This window comes from Lagopus muta, chromosome 4 (assembly GCF_023343835.1).
Source record: "Lagopus muta isolate bLagMut1 chromosome 4, bLagMut1 primary, whole genome shotgun sequence".
Classification (NCBI taxonomy): domain Eukaryota; kingdom Metazoa; phylum Chordata; class Aves; order Galliformes; family Phasianidae; genus Lagopus; species Lagopus muta.
This window is the reverse complement of record NC_064436.1, coordinates 41,097,143-41,114,170: the sequence shown is the minus strand read 5'-3', so window position 1 is coordinate 41,114,170 and position 17,028 is coordinate 41,097,143. Positions and strand designations below refer to the sequence as shown.

The window sequence follows — 17,028 nt, the reverse complement described above, 5'->3', positions numbered from 1 at the left end:
AAATTAAACCAAAAAAGTGATGTTATCTTGGATGCAAATTGGAAAGTATCATTAGTCAGACATGTTCTCAGCTCATTTGAAAGGTGCGAATAGGTAGACTGAAGCAAATGATTTGCTGGTTTGAAAATAGCTGAACAAAGATCTTAGTCTTTTAAAAAATATAGTATTCATAAAACAGAGCAGATGTCCACATTCTATCAGCAAATACACAGAAGCAAGCACAAACCTTGTACTATGTACGGAGTGTTCTCATTTCTGACTCCTGAATGCTCGGGACGAGGGGCAGGAACGGGCGGCCTGTTCATGATAAATGATTTGCGTTCTTTCCTTCTCTCCACATCTTCCTCATCCAGTATCAAATCATACAGATATTCATCACATTCTACAAAAGTATATGGGTGGTCCTCTTCATCATCTTCCTCACTGGTATCTTGGTCTTCTCTGTAGCATGCTGTGTTCAGTCCATGTTCTGTTTCACTTCTCTCCTCCACAAAATTCCTCTCTGAAAAAGTGAAAAATTATTTTACATTGATAACAAAGAAAGGATATTAAGACTTAAGATTTTCCTAATGTAACTTATAGTCCTAATTTCACTTTTAAACTAAGGTACTCCAATTTTCACCGGCTTCATCGTCTAAGTCAGTAGAAAGGATATCTGAAAGGAATAATATCAGCTCCAGGGCCTTCTCATGATTTCACATCAGAATATCGAAATTAGATGCTAATTCATTAGCTCCAAAATAAATCTTACTTAAGAGCAATGCTGCATGCCCCAGTTGCTCCCACAAGAGTCATAGGAATACCTTACTTACTGATGAAGCTAAGAAAGGAGTCCCTGTGGATCTTTGGCATTTGGGGAAATCACTGTTTGCTGCTGCAACAGTACCTTAAGAATGGAAACATTTCTGAAAAACACTGGGTTTTGTCTTTCCAACATTTTCACTGTCCCATTTATTTTTGAGGATTTTCTGGAGAGGTACCATAGGGAAAGGTTAAAAGAAAAATTAAAAAGCTCTCTAAAGGATAAATGCAATGTGTGATCTCTTATAATTTATGCTAAGACTGTTCAACACTCCACACCCAAGTGATCTCCCTGGGTCTCTCCCTACATTTAAGAGTATATCTAAACAGAACTTGCTGCCCTTTAGCTTTGGCATTTTACAGCTTTAAAAGGAATTGATAGGTTTTCTCATACCTGGGTTTGTTTGGATTTATTTGTATTTAAAACTCCCACAGACTGTTAAGAATTAGGAAGCTGTTATAGAAACTGCCAATTCCATGGTTGTTTTCACCTTTCCTTGTGCTGACCTATTCTTTCTGTGCAAACACCAAACTTAGTGCAGTGAGCCATATTTTCCTACTGTCGTAGTAAACTGTACACAAACGTATCTGCTAAACTAGGCTATGCTCACTACCACAATTTTAAATCCTTGGGCTTCTATCTGTTTATGGTTTCAGAGAAGCTTAACAGTGCCTACAAGTGTGACACATTTACAAATGAGATGTATCCCTTAAAAACAGCTTGTACTATTAATACATATTGTATTTTGGTTCTGATAAATTAAAAAAAAATTATACCATATTTAATATGAAAAATATTTTGTTTTCACGCCATTATGAAAGTTCTATTTCTTTCTCTGCAGGATTTTCTCCTTTAACCCTCCCAGCGGGCACTCTCATGCCACTGCCAAAAAAAAGTCTTCAAAAGAAGGAACTTAACTTTTAGGTCTTCCACAGCAGTAGCTGACTAAAAATACACAGCAGTGACTCATTGGAGCTCTTCTTTAAAAGTAAGTATTATCCCAGTTTAGCAGGATCCTGATAGCCCCATCGTCACATCCCAAAATGAAATGAAACCAAGCCTAACATTTCAGGAAAATTCACAGCATGTCTTAACAGCATGTCTTAACTGAACGAGTCACGCAGATGTGTTTCTAGCTGCGCTGGCCTTATCAGCAGCACAGGACTCAGCATAGGACACTACACAGCAGAGAAGCTTTCTCTGCCAGTATCCATATACAGATATATAGACAGAAACTGGCATCTGGCAGAGAGCAATGCATCACTACTTAATGGTGTAGCCACATGAGAGCTATCCCAAGATAGGCATTTATATCAAGCTTGCTCTAAAAAAATCCTGTGTGTCAAACTTGCCCCCTCATTTGTGCACATATATAGCTACAGTTGAGTATTGCACAGCAAGCAGAATGCATCTGCAGTTGCAATTTTATTGTTTCTCTTTGTTTTGAAATCTGCAACTTCCTGCATAAAATCAGCTTTTTTCTTCATGGCAGAAAACAGGAGAAAAACCAACCTCAAGCAGGCTATAAAGCTAAAAAGCTATCTCTGGGTACTTACGTGAACATCAAAGTCCTTCATTATGGTAATTCAGGATTCTATTAGATTAAGCCACATTTAAAAACAGAGTTTGTGTGCACACTTACACGTGGAGCCTGTGACAAGGTTTTTTTCCTACATGATTTTTAAAAGACTCTATTTAAGCTTGAATTCTTTTGCATGCTTATTTTTTCCCAATGAGAGAAGAAAAAGATAATCACTCCTTCTGAAATAGATGCAAATAGTATTTTCTGCTTCTCATACTTGAATCAACCCACAGCTGAACATGTTAGATTTTTACTATCGGGCTGAAATATTAAAAAAAAAAAAAAAAAGGAAAGAGAATCAAGGCATTTCATTAAAAGCCACAATTTCTCCTTCTCCTTTTGGTTTGTAACACAATATAGTGTTTTGTTTCTAATCGCAACATTGGCTAAAATGAAGTAAAGTACTGCATTACTTCGTTCTCTCATTTCTGTATTCTTCCTGTGAAATTCATTCAGTCAAGATAGCATTCAATATTTTTAATGTAAATATTTTTTAAAAATTGAGAAAAAATACAAGTCCAGTGTTTTATCTCGGAACTCTATTGTGTAAATCCAGTATTTCATGTTATTAGGCACCTTTCTGAGATGTGCAGAGTGAGGAAAAGCTGAAACCTGAACCCAGCAGCCCACACCACATTACCAGCTGACCTACCTGGTCATGAAGACCTCGTTGCAGCAAATTTCACAGGTATGTTTGTGCTGCAGAATTAGAGCCATACTGCCTAACTACTACTACTAGAAGTGATCGTATGCAATTTCTACTGCAGCACTTTATGTGTTTGCATTCACGTTTGTATCTGTGGCTACTTTCCTCCCAAGCTCATACCTTGTGACAATTGGAGCGGCTCATCCTGTCTCAGGGTGCCAGGCAGATTTCGAGGAGGAGGTGGGGGCGGTTTTTTGGAGAAAAAGCATTCTCTGCTGTTTTCTTCATAATCACAGTCAGGTATGCTGGCATACAGATTGTCAGGACTGTTGACAAAGGTGTAGGAATCTTCCTCCTCAGTTTCCTCTGCACTGTCTTCTACACCACCTTTTTCTTCCTTATCCACCTCAGCTTCTTGTTGACATTTTGATCCAATTCCGTGTTGATCTCCTGGGTTCTGCTCAACTTACAATGTTAAAGAATGCTTTATTTCATTAAACATTTGCTATCTTGAAACATTTCCCATTTCAAGGATTCCCACAGAAGCAACACAATGGCTAATAAAACTTTTATGAACTAATGCAGCAGAAAGACTGTCAAATACATATTGCCAGTGATCAGCTTTTAAATATTTACCAAATCAACAGTGGAAGTTTTTATTATATCTTGCTACTCTGGTACACAATATCTTTGTGCACACAGTATGCTAAACTATTTTGGAGTTACTGTCAGAATGAGATCACATCCACTTACCATGCCTCCATAATTTTTATTACTGGATTTTCAGTGCAGCACAGTGCACTACTTAGGAAAACAAGTTACACACTTCTGTGAGCTATGGCTTTGTTTTTCTACAATGGATTTTGGATGCTTATTTATATCTCTGTAAAATGAAAATAGCACTGCCCTTGGAGACACAGCTGTACTTCTGGGGAAATTCTGTGGGGCTTCTAGGTTTTCAGGGGGCTGTGGACCACAGGTTCATCCAGTGAAAGGATGAACTTTCAACACTACGTACAGCACCAAGATTTGGGTAGTCCATCTAAGTGACGTAAAGCGAACTATACAGGTCTGTCAGCAGAATTACAGTCAATACAGAGCTGGTAATACAGAGCCCTTTCCATTCTGAGTTACCCCTTGGAAAGGCCTTTATTTCACCACTGGTTAAAGTGGGAGAATAGGGCACATAGTTGACTGACTAACATGGCCAGCTGTTACAATTTACATTCTTTTTCCTTGCATCTACCCTGAGATGCTCCTATATACAGAGGAAACATGATAGAGACAGTAGATACATATCAGGGCTAACAGATTTCTAAGCTACATTTTTTGTGTCAATTATATTACCTAGACATACCAAAACAGCAGGCTTAAGCACAGCAAATAAGAAATTGCATTTACACACAGAATATGAGACAGTTGGAAAAATACAACTGCCAACAAACCGATAAGACAAAAACAAGATAAAGTTTAGTTTCATAAATCCATGACAATGCAAAAATATATCTAACTACAAGAGACTGTCATCAGTAAATGCAAATAAATAGCTCTGCACTTTTCAAGGGAAATATATGATCACACAGATTAGCAACAAACTCATGATCAATCTGTGTTTAGGTTCATGAAGATCAAGATGCAAAATGCCTACTACCTGTGCCTCCACACAGGAGTTGCCCACACCTGTTAGCAGTGTCTTCTCTTACATAAAGGTTCTCTGAGAACCTGGAGAATTCAGCTGTTTTCTAGATGTGAAGCAGAGACCAGAAATTTGCAGACATCACCAGGAACACTGTTTGCACTGCGATTGTCTCACAGAGGGATGATTTTGTCATCCCTTGCTTGCATTTCCCCATCTCCTAGGACATCTGTCCTCTCCAGAAGTACAAATAACATGGAAGTTATAAGTCTTAAAATAATTTGGTCCCTGTGTTTGTCAATAATCTCACCCAATGCAGCACATGATTTGCTACTGAGAAAGATGCCTCATTATGACTTACTTATGGCTGGTTCAGCTTCCATGCCTCCCATAAGCATGTAAGCATCCTCGTATTCCTCTTCCTCCTCATGGCTGGAGAAATCATCTGTTGTTTTAATCTACAAATCAAAACAGAGTAGAGTTTTTTGTTGTGTTTTGCTTTTTGTTTTGTTTTGTTTTTGGTGATATCATTCCTAAATAAAGCCATATAAGGTCAACAAAGAAACAGCTATTCTGAGAGGAACAGCCACATTTTTTTCTTTTGGTTCTGTCAAAAAATCTTCAATGTTTTACTAACTGTAAGTAGGAGACCGAAACATAATGCATTCACAACTAACGCAGTAGTACAGACAGAAGGAATGTGTGTAAAGGACACAAGGTACTGCCATGAAGTGATATCCAAGGAAGGATTCAAGGTAAATCATCTTTGCTCAGCACTGCACAGGGCTATCCAGACATTTCCCTACTTTATTCCAAACTCCAGAGCACTCATCGGTAATGAGAAAAATCAGTAGCAGAAAAACAGAAAGTCTATAGGACTTTACTATATAGCTAGAGGGTGCACAAAGAACAAGAAGCCTCTGGAGAGCTCATTACAAACGGCTCCTGAATCCTAATGGTTGGCACCATATGCACTGAAAAACCAGAAACAGAACTGTAAAGCACGTTAGCATTTTCACCTCAATGCCCAAATGAGGCAGAGCACTGTTTCTTTTTCCTCTAGAAAGCTATTATATTCAAAATTCGGATCAAGAGGTCAGAACAATTGGTTCTCTACAATGTTATCACTGTAGTTCTTCAGGTAGAAGAGGTAGAAACTTGGGCTCATCCATAGCCACTAAGAGCAGACTAACAAGGCAACCACAGACATTTCTGTTGTCTTAAAACTTACAAAACACGCCTGTTAAAAAAAAAAAGTGCTGATTTTCAGAAAAAAATGGAATCTTGAAAGATGACTTTTCTTTTCAAAGAAATGAGCAGGACCACAATTCCTGTAAGAATAAAATACAAAACTATCCTGTGCAGGCACAATTGAGACCTCAGTAATGATTCAGGAATTTTGATGCACAAAATACTAACTCTGTGGGTTTGAACACATTAATCCAGAAGAGTATATGGAGACAGTAAGCTCCATACATTACTCAGTCTGCAAAATTAATTTCAAGTAGATGAAGAGACAGAGAAGTCAAGAAAGATAACTGGTGATATCTTTCCACATGCTGCAGACACTGATTCTCATAATCCTGTGCCAGATTCTCAAGAAGTTTGTTCCCAGTATTCTGTTAGCCTGGCAGCTACAGCCATTGGGATAGCGTGGTCTTAAGTTTATTATGAAATTAATACCATTAGTATGAATAACCTAGAGATGTTCAAGGCCAGGCTGGATGGGGTCTTGGGTAGCCCGATCTAGTAGCTGGCAACCCTGCCCAGTACAGGGGGTATGGAACTAAATGATCTTTTAAGGTTCCTTCCAACCCAAACCATTCTGCGATTCCATTATTAATATCAAAGGGTGAAAGGGGAAAAAAAATGAAGAAACTATTATTTCTGGAGAAGCGAGAATGCCTTCTTCCCTGCTGCTCTGTTACAAAGACATCTCATGAATGCCAGTCCTGCAGAAATGCATCCATCAGACAATGCATCAGGTGCCTCCCTTGCTTGCTTTTTTTTTCTCTCGTCTGAGAATATTGCCTAGGTCTTCACTAAGTTATGTCTGCTCCCAGCAATACAAAACTCATCTTTGTCTTTTGTGCCCAAATAGAGAGCCCCATTCTACTTGAGCTTCCCCGTTATTTAGCTGGTTCCCCTATCTTTCACAGAAACAGGATATCTCCAAGTGTCCTGAAGTTAGCTGTATGTGCTTAAATGTAACTGTTCAACTGGGAAGAAAACAGGTCTGCTGCTGTACTTCTTGTGTGACACAGATGATCCTTGCAGGAGAAATCAAGCAAGCAGAGCTCTAGATGTAATCTCTCCCACTATTACAGTAGAGGACTGTTTCAGACAAATTCTTTCAAGGTGTTCATCTTTGTTAACGTGCTATATATAGATATATATATATATCATCATGTACTATATATATATAGTAGAACGAGGTCAAAAGGGAAACAGAGAATGGAGCCATAAAAATAAACCTCGTTAATTTTGGTGACCACCTCTGGTAAGTAGAGAAAACAATTGCTACTTCCTTGTTTTCTTATTCAGCATACATATTTCTCTGAAAGGAACCCAGTAACTCACAGAAAACCAACAGAATAGATATACTTAATATGTATATTTTAAATCTGAATGTTTTGTGGCTTAGTGCCACAAAAGCTTAGTGGCTTCTCTGATAATGCTGAATCTTAGAGAATTCAGGATGACAATCAGAAGTTTAGACACTTATCACACTTCCTAAAGGAGATACAGAGAAGATGAATAAATGGAGATTCTTTAACTAGACTCACAAGACTTAATGTATAATGATTATGTATAAGGTATGAATTAATCAGAAACCTCCTGCAACACAGTGCCCAGAAACGCTGTGCAACTGCAAATGGGGCAGCAAGACCGAAGGCAGTGAGTGTCCTTCTGTCCTTCCTTGTTTCAGGACGGGAAGTTACACAGCTGAATCAGAGTAATGCCACAGCTGAACTTGCAAATGCTTCCACAGGACCCTGGATGATCATATTTCTTTCAGGACCAGAGTGTTATATATGCTTTGTCACAGACTTTGAATGTAATAGCTCAGCCAGCACGATGTTCCTACAGTAGAATTTAGGGTGTGGTATACAATATACATACAGACTTGAATTTTGAAGTTTTTTGAGACTGTCCTACTGAAAATAGCTCTTTGGTGTACACTAGGATTTCTTAAGAGTGTCAAGCAAACATCAGGAGGAAGAGCTTGCTTTAACAGAAACCAGTATTATGGAAAAGTACGGATCCGCTAATGAAGGACCATTAAAAAGCACAAAAGTGAGAGTCAGGAAAGTAAAATTTACTTCAAGATGCAACAGGAATATTAAAAGTGCTCTGACAGACCAATGATATTTTAAGTACTAAGATTAAAATTAAAAAGTATTTAGCTTTCTTTCAGTTACATATTTTAACTGTCTTGATTAAGTCTTGTGTTGAGGTAAAGACCATCAGAACAAAGGCCAAGTTTTTGAACAGCTCCAAAGCTGTCCCTCTTATGCAAAGCCTGAATGGATTTACTTCAGTTATTTCTTTTGGAAAGCCATTATCAGAAGTTGCCAGACAGTGGTAGCAACTGTCACAATCCATACGAGCTTGCTGGAGAGGTTGTAAGGGAACGCAAAGCCCAGATGCAAGTAGAGCAGTGCTTTTAAAATGACCTGCTGCTATACATGTGGGTACATGAATGTCTAGATCTTTCAGGCATCCTAAAGTAGCAGTCTCTATTTTCTCTAAACATCGCTATTAATGAAAACCAAGGGGATGTGGGCCTGTTTGCAGTTGCATCTTCTGTTGTTTCTTCTTCACTACTGACTCGAGTAAACCTGGAAGTAAATGTGAGCTTGGAACACTTCAAATCTTCACGGAATTGGATAAGAGTATGGCCAGCCATAAATCATCTCTTTGGATTGTGGAGTTGGGAGGAATTTGAAAAATCTTCCTATTATCTAAATTGCTAATGGAATACTGAACAGTAGAGGAAACAGGACAATCCCTTATGCAACTCTAATCAATATGCCTTTCCATTTTGACAATGAATTGTTAAAAAATAGCCTTATGCAAACATTTCATATTATTTGTGATTCTTGCTAGCTGCATTTCATCTTGCACCTAAGTTTTCTTGTAATGACCTTTAAGTGCCTCTGCTACACTTCTGAGTTTGCCCTCTGTTACCTGATAGTTTTCACTTTCTTCAGACTTCATTCTCCTATTTGAATTGATCTCTTGCTGCACTTCTTCTTCACTATCTTTCCTACATGAAAAAGCAAATTCACACTCCTTCAAAATCTACTGCTATTATTTCACATTCTCATCTTAAGAACTTTGTATATACAAACATATCCTAGACCATTCTCATGAATTTTATCTTCTGCCTGGACATCCTCAATGAGTATTTTCTGCTTGGATTTAGAGAAAAGAATCCTGTAACTATTTCCCTCCCTTAAATTATCAAAATCTTAAAGCATTTAAAAATATGCTGGATAATGCCTCCTGCTGTATTCATTTCCAACTTAGTATTTTAAAAAGTCCTCACTACAGCTAAATCCTGTTTCTTGGTAGCCCCACAGGTTAGCTGCTCACTTAGTCCTCTGGTCTGACAGTCTCTGCAGCATACAGTCTGAGACACTAACAGTCTGCTTTTCCACTTTGCTTGTCCCCAGGGATGCTCAGCAAGTGTATCAGAACCTCTCTGTGACCTGGACCTCTGAGCAAGACTATGCACTGCTGGTAAACAAGAAGCATTTTTTCCCATTTCCCTTTGGCTTTGTTTCTCTAAATGAAATTGCAGATAAACTTGTGCCTTTCCAGTTTGTTAACACGTACCAATCACTACTGATGAGTATTTGCAATTCTCGAAAAGGAAGATAGCAACCTAAGTCTCTATTTTTGAGAAAAACAAATTCTAGTATGATCATGTGAAGTTCTCTACTCCCATAGAAAGGAATGGTTTTCATCTACTCTACGCCTCTATACTGCAAGGTAGAATATCTTATTTATATAAGTTGCAGAGAATCTATTTTCCTAATTAAAAGAGCTGTAATTTCACCACCTTTTCCAGTGACTTTCTGACCTGGCACGGAAACCTTATTGATCTCTTCAAAAATGGTATCCACAGAAAACTAGGACCATAGGAAAAGCCCAGCAGGTCTTCCCACAAAGTTTACTTTCATGAGTGCTCACATTCTGTGTTCTACGTTGGTTTTTCTGATCTCAGGAGCACAACTATATTTTCGTAAATGATCCCATCAGTTTTGTTTCATTACTGAATCATTTGTTGGTTTTGACTGTAAGGGGTTTATTTGAAAACTCAGTTTACTTTTTTATCTAATGTTAAAGCATAGTCATAATATATTTCTCACCCCTATGTTGCTTCCAAGTGTCTTCCACACAGCCAACTCTGCATTTTAATGTTAGCTGTTTTTGGATGGGTGACACATCACATTTCGTTTAGAAAGGACTAAAATCTGCAGAAGGAGGATTGGATTCCAACTAAGTCCTAGTAGAATTATAATTTTAAGGCTAACTTTACAGAGCATTTCACAGTAGTTTCTGATGGACAAGTACTGTTGATAAAGACGACAAATTTATCTTCCAGAAAGAGCACAACACCAAGATCAGCATGGAGAGCCCTTCCCAGAGACAGGGCTGTCCTTCTGGCCTATGTGCATAACATGGCCAACTCTGTGCCAGCTGCTGCAGAATTCAGCAGCAACAACAAAAACATTGCTTTCCTCTGCTATCAGGTATTAGGTGACATACTTGAGAGGTTATTTATTTCCATAGGAGGCATCATCTGTGCTCTGAAGGCTATTAAATAGCGGGCTTCAATGCATTTCCAGATGACGCAGATACAGATCTCTCAGTCAGAAACTGCAGAGGTGGGAATTGTGTGCATCTTTTAGCAAACCACAATCATAGCTACTGCATTCTCTGACTGGAAGTGAAAGAGGAGTAAAAAGGATGGAAATTGGCTAACTCCTCTCAGAACCTCAAGAGAGAAGAAATTGCTTTCTTCAGTTGGGTATTTCCTCCATTTCTCTGTCATGGACTTAACAGACTTGTTTTCTTGCTTTTAGGATGGAAAAGCTGGAAAGAAACACAGCAGCTGGACATTTCCCCAGGCCTGGGCGATGTTCTCATAGCACACCTCAGACCCGCCAGCCCCACCTGCGTAGTCCCCAGCAGCAAGTGAAGTAGAAAGTACCATAACCACATTGCCATTTGGCAGCCATCTTCACAGCTATTCTTCCTGCTGTCTCACTCTCAGCATAGGCCAGCCAAGACAATGCCCTCTATCACTGGGTCTGTCACAACTTTCCGGAATGCAAAGAGAGTAAAGAGAACCAGATATGCTCTAGCAGATCTTTTTCATTTGCACCCTCAGTACTTTCTGAAACATAGGCAGACAGTTGGGAAAACACTTTCATTCATTTCTATCTATACCCCTGAGCTACAACCTAGTGACCAACCACTCTGATTATAAAAATTTTCTGACTCTCAAGTTTGCATATTATCTACACATTCTACAATGTTAAATATTCATCAAAGCACTGGGAGTGTTTTAAGTATTTATTGCTTCTTTTTCTCAGGGCCCTGTATGAGCACCTGGAGAAAAGACTGAAGAAGCCAGCTTCATAAATGATTGCATGCATCAGGACAGAACCAACGCTGCTGTTTATTATCTTCATTAATGTTAAACACTTGCACTACTCTATTGCCTTGCTTGATAACTCAAGCTTGCAAAAAAATCCAGATGATGAGACAATGCAGATTTCTCTAAAGCATAAGCTTGGTGAAACTAATTCAATACAGTCACAAAGATAAAAAAGAAAAAATCCACTTGGGAATAATCTGGTTTCAAAGCACTAGTTCTGCTGGGCAGGTGGGAAGAGAGGGGGTGGAGAGCAATTCTGCTGCACATGTTCTGCCATGAAATGCTGAAACAGAACGTGGTTTTACAGCAGCGTGGGCTGAGAAGGCTGGGGCTGGATCCAGCCCTTGAAACACTTGAACTTGACCTTCTGACCTCAGCAAGATTCGTCTTAGAGAAAGAACAGCACACATTATCCTAGCAGCCAAGAAGGTTGCTTTCTCCTGCTAGCTCTCCAACTGCTGGAACAAGCTGCTCAGCAGCGATGATCCCAGCCTTCTCAAGGAGTGAGGCTGAGCCATCCCTGATGCACTTGGGGTTGCTGAGCACAGGGAGGCCCTGGGCTCCCTTCTCCATTTCACCAGGGATGCAGGAGCAGGCAGGCCCTGGTGTGTAAGAGCAGCATGGTGCAGAGGCACATCTCAGGCTGTGCTCAGGACAACACAGAAAATGCAGCAGTGTTGACACCTCTTAAATATGACCCTTATCCTCAGCAGTACAATTTTCTTTTGAAGGCATTTTCCTGTTGCTTAAGACTGCAGAACCATCTTTCCCTGAGCACAGATTTCTCTTTTTAAGACATGCATGTGTATAATTTATGTCTATGGATTTCAGTTTCACTGGCCAGTTTCCTGCTTTACTCAGTTCACATCAAGAGTACCACAATCTTACAGACCACCATACTTAACTGCTGACAAAACTCTTCTTGAAAAATGAAAAAAAACCCAACCCTATACTAAATTAAGTAGGTAAGAAATTATGACAACAGAATGACAGTAAAAATAATATTGTGATATTTACAGCAATTAGTAAAATTCCTTCTGCATACACTTTGCCAGAAGTTCCAACAGCTGCCTTATCTTCTCCAATACTAGAAGATAATGAAGTGTTAGAACCTCATGCCAATGCGCTCGAGGCATATTAAGGCACATAGCTATCAAAGATGCACAATTATACGGAATAAAAGAAATGAGATATGAAACACTCCACTGCCAAAATGTAATGATTTTGGGATCAATTTGAAGTACATGTATGACTCAGACGATCTGCAGCCTATTAGGAAAACAAACAAAACTGAAACATCAATGGATACCCAACTTTTGGTTCAGCTGTTTTCACACGAGCAAAAGAACTGCATCATTTGAAGTAATCTATCGCAATCTAGTGTAATAGTCTTTTGGACTCTTGTACTAAACAATTTCATTTGCATGTCTGCCTGTAAGTTTATCACAAGCAGATTTACCGCACCATGTATCAGCCAGCTAACATTCCTGAGTTGATCCTTATCTGCATCTTTATTTCATCTAACTTCACACTTTACCCGTCTGCCTGTCTATCAATCTTTCTGAAACTTCTGAAACTGAATTTCTGGAAGAAAAAAACAAAAACAAAAACAAAACAAACAAACAAACAAAAAAAACCTCTGCCTTTGAACCATTTCATCACCATGGAGGAACAGCCAATAGATAACACCACCAGGCTAAGTAAAAGTGCAGTGTGTGTGTCAGTAACTGCATATCTTTCTGTGTTTCAAATGTCCATTTGTTTTTACAGAGCCTTCAAAAGAGCACAGATTTGAAAGAAAAACATTACTGCAGAAAGGAAAAAGTGTGTGGGGGGGAATTTTAATCACTAAATTTCATTTACTGCTTTATACAAAAATGCTTTTTTTTCAACCAAATCACTGCATTCTCCACTGGAAGAACTTGTACCCACTTTCTCTTTCCTAAGCATTCTGTTGTTCTCAAACTACTGAATAGCAAGGGATTTTTCTTCTGAGCGTTCAAAAATAAAATTCCTCCTCAGACTCATTTTAGCTCATTTCTCCTGTAACAACAATTCTTGTTCCTTCACTTTTCACACACCCACACGATTCTCTGAAAGACTTTCAAATCTCATAGAGTACTGATTCTACTGAACAAAATATCCATTGCCATTTGACAGGCTGTGTAATCAATGCAAGCTCCACAAAAGCACTCCCATCTCACCAACAGGTTAATTTTTCAATCTAGCAGAATACATTTTTTTCCTGCTTTTCTTAATTATTTTTCTGGGAAAAATAATAACCATTCTCCAGAGAGCTTCTCTTTCACTTGATGACAATTATTCTGTTTCAACTTCTAGAGTAGTTACTAAATTACTGCTCCCTTAACAGACTATGGGGTAGCAGAGAGGAGGTGGAAGGCTCATTAAGTACAATGAATTGTGTAGGCTGTGAGAAAAAGAACCCTTTCTATAAGGATTCCCCCCAGGAATGTGAATATTATGTGTAAGTATGAATGCATTGGACCTGGCTAGGATGGAGTTAACTCTTTTCATAGTATGGTGCTGCGTTTCAGATTTGATTTAGTTAATGTTATGCTCACCAATAAAAATGGGGGGAGGAAGAAGAGGGTGGGCTTTCTAGCTTACAAGGTGGATGCTGTTTGGAGACAGGCTGGGCTTCAGACTGCCTGTGGGAGGTGGTGAACGACTTCCTTTGCTTTGCTTGTATTTTTTTCCCCTCTTTCCTTTACCTACTAAGCTGTATGAATTTTGATCTATGAGTTTTCTCGCATTTGCTCCTCCTGCTCTCTCATCCCACTACAGGCAGGGCAGAGGTGTGTGAGTGAGTGGCTGTGTGGGCACTTAGCTGCTGACTGCAGTCAACCCACCATATCAGACAAGTATAACCCTCTAAAAAGGGACATGTGTGGCATAACCTTTATTTCTAAAGCTTTTCAGGCTATGTCAGTATCAGTAGCAACCACCACGCAACGAATGCTTCCTTCTGTCAGCTCGTGACAGTTCTCCAGAAGCTGCTGTCCAGCTGAACACAACCCTGGCATGGCTTCATCTGGGCCTCTCACACCTCCACAACTCACACCTGTGATGGAACAAAAAAATGCTCTATTTGCTCAGCTAAAAAGAGTCAGCTGCAGTGCCTGACTAACACAGAGTAACTGAAGAGTTTTAGAACTTATACCTATTTATTCCTGCATTCATCTAGTTTGCACACACACAGAAATCTTATCTGCAAAGGAAGAAAATGGTCATTGGCTCTGAAGAGCTCTTTGATTCTCTTATTCAACAATAATATGAAAATATGAGAATGTTGGCTTTGTAAAGCATAATTGTTTTTTAGATAACCGTAATATCAATAAGGGCTGCAAAATTCTTCAGGGGTACAGTAGCTAAACAATGGTATCTGAGATGGAAACCAGACAGTGAAAGAGAAGACTTGCAGAAAAGTTAATGTCGGCACAACTGAAGAGCTTACGCTTAAAAAGGAAGAGGAAATATCTTACGTTTCGTAAGTTTTTGGACCAGTGACTATTTGGAAGGTAAGGACAAGGACAGGGAAGGCTTTGAGCAAATAAACAAGCATACAGCCCGTGAGTCTTCCAACCCCCTTCCAATACGACGATGATGAACACAGTTTGATGGAGAAGAGCATACAGTACTTCAAGATGTTGCGTTTCAAAACCCTGTGCTCAAGATTTTTTAAAAGCATCTTATTCACTGGAGTCAAATGCAGTCCTGCCTATGTTACTATCAGAACATCTATGATTTATCTAGCTCTACAGCAACAGTAAATTATTCCCCATACCCTGTTTTGTATTCTAAATATAAACACAGTGTTGCTCTACAATGTTAAGCAGATTATGTACTTTATATCAAAAGAATTACATTTTGGAGGCTGATAAAGTCACAGTACAGCTTGTGTTCTGCATTCAAGTAACAGGATATTCTAAGCTCTCTGATGGCTTCTGAGATTTAGCTCTTTCCTCTTGATCCTGCTGTGTTCCTGGAAATCTTTCTTCTTTCATAGAAACCAGCAGGAGTTTTGCTCTGTCTAGCCAACGTTATTTTTAGAACTGAATTTAAGAGGAGTGGGATAAAGAGCCTACATCTGTGAAATGCCATGGTATTTCTAGAATAAGTTCCAGATACATGTGCTATCAATAGTTTTCAGATACAGGCATTTATATTCAGGTTATAAAAAAAATCACCTTTACATTCCCAAACAGTAGCTAAAAGAGGATGAGAAGACTAGTTGAAATAGCAGTTATTATCTGGACTGCACTCAACTGCATCAATTAAAAGGCTGCTGTCTTTAGGTTGTGTATACACACCAGCAAAAATTATCTACCAAAGCATTTCTTCCATGGCAAAAATATGGGTACAGCATGTGCTAAAATTAGACACTTCATGAGAAACAAAGACAGGAAATAAAGTAAAACACAGTTCTCCCTTCAAAACACATATCATGCAAATTAGACCTCTAGTCAATCAGGTATATTATTAGCCTCAGGAGAAACTTTGTTTTCAAAGGCCAACCAAGGTCCACTTTTTGTTTGCTTAACTCTGTATAGATTAAAACTTGGTGCATATTTTGGCTTTCAGATTCAAATATTAGAAAATTGTTGCTGGTGACTCTGGTTAATTGTTTTAGCTCAAGTACATCACATATAAGCTGAAGGACAATGACTGTAGTCAAAGCAATTAAGAGCTAAACAAGAAACAGGCTCTGCTGCACGCTTTATCTCCTCTTTTTGTAAAACACAGATCATAATTATGAACTCTATAAGCAAGTTTTAAGCCAAAAGAGGCAAAAAATCCAGTCTATCTCAGGTCAGTTTTGCACAAGTATGCAAGCAATATGAAGTTCATCTTCATGGCTCTTTTTTTTTTCTTAAAGATGACACTGACAACAAAACAAATTTCACTGATTTGCAGTGAGAAGCAGGAGTAACACTGCTTCACTTAAATGCTTCTAGAGAGAGAAACTCCTGATGTTAGAACAAAAGTTACACAATACAATACATGAGTTCACCAACAACAGGACTGAAAGAAGTAGGTCAGTTTGTCCTGGTCTTGTGGTTGTTTCCCTCTGCCTGCTCCCATATCTTAAGGAATGCATCTAGTTGTCTCTGCTGTATGAACAGCCACAAACCAGTGTGCAGCCACTTTGATACTCCTCACAGAGCTGAGGGATGTGACCTGTACCAGGGGCCAGTTGTAGTTAGAGTCTCATGACCTCTTGGAATATATGAAGTGATGCGCTGTTTCTCTTGTTCCTGACTGCCAACAATTGTAATGCTACTTTTCATATAAAATCCATTAGCATTTAAATACACCTGTTACATGCATTATTGCTTGCCCTCTGAATTTTGTATGAGCAAATAAGGGTTGAACAGCCTAATGTTGAATTATCTGCTATATTCCATAAGATCTGCCATTGCTGAAGAAAGGTTAAACACACAGGACTGTTCCACATGATTGTGAAATAAACGCAGCCTCTGACTGATGGCTGAAATAAATCAAATGCTCCTAGAAGGGAGCAATTGGCTACCTGCTAAAAGTTATAAAATTTACCTTTTATGGCATGGTGTGCATTGAGGCCTATTCTGCGTTGAGAGAGCAAGAGAGAAGTAAAGACAAATTATAACTAAGATACAGATATATATAATTTCTATAAAAAAATCTAATA

General features: G+C 38.8%; 1 protein-coding gene across 4 annotated transcripts in view; it reads right to left on the bottom strand.

Moving 5' to 3' along the window:
* The window catches only part of BANK1 (B cell scaffold protein with ankyrin repeats 1), a 127,550-nt gene that overhangs the window by 15,966 nt on the left and 94,556 nt on the right, over positions 1–17,028 (bottom strand). For all 4 annotated transcript variants that reach the window (XM_048941343.1, XM_048941344.1, XM_048941347.1 and 1 more), the window contains 3 exons: positions 5,028–5,124; positions 3,211–3,495; positions 227–502 (listed from right to left, as the gene is read on the bottom strand). In XM_048941343.1, coding sequence (XP_048797300.1) covers positions 227–502; positions 3,211–3,495; positions 5,028–5,124 — 658 coding nt within the window. The remainder of the gene's footprint in view (positions 1–226; positions 503–3,210; positions 3,496–5,027; positions 5,125–17,028) is intronic.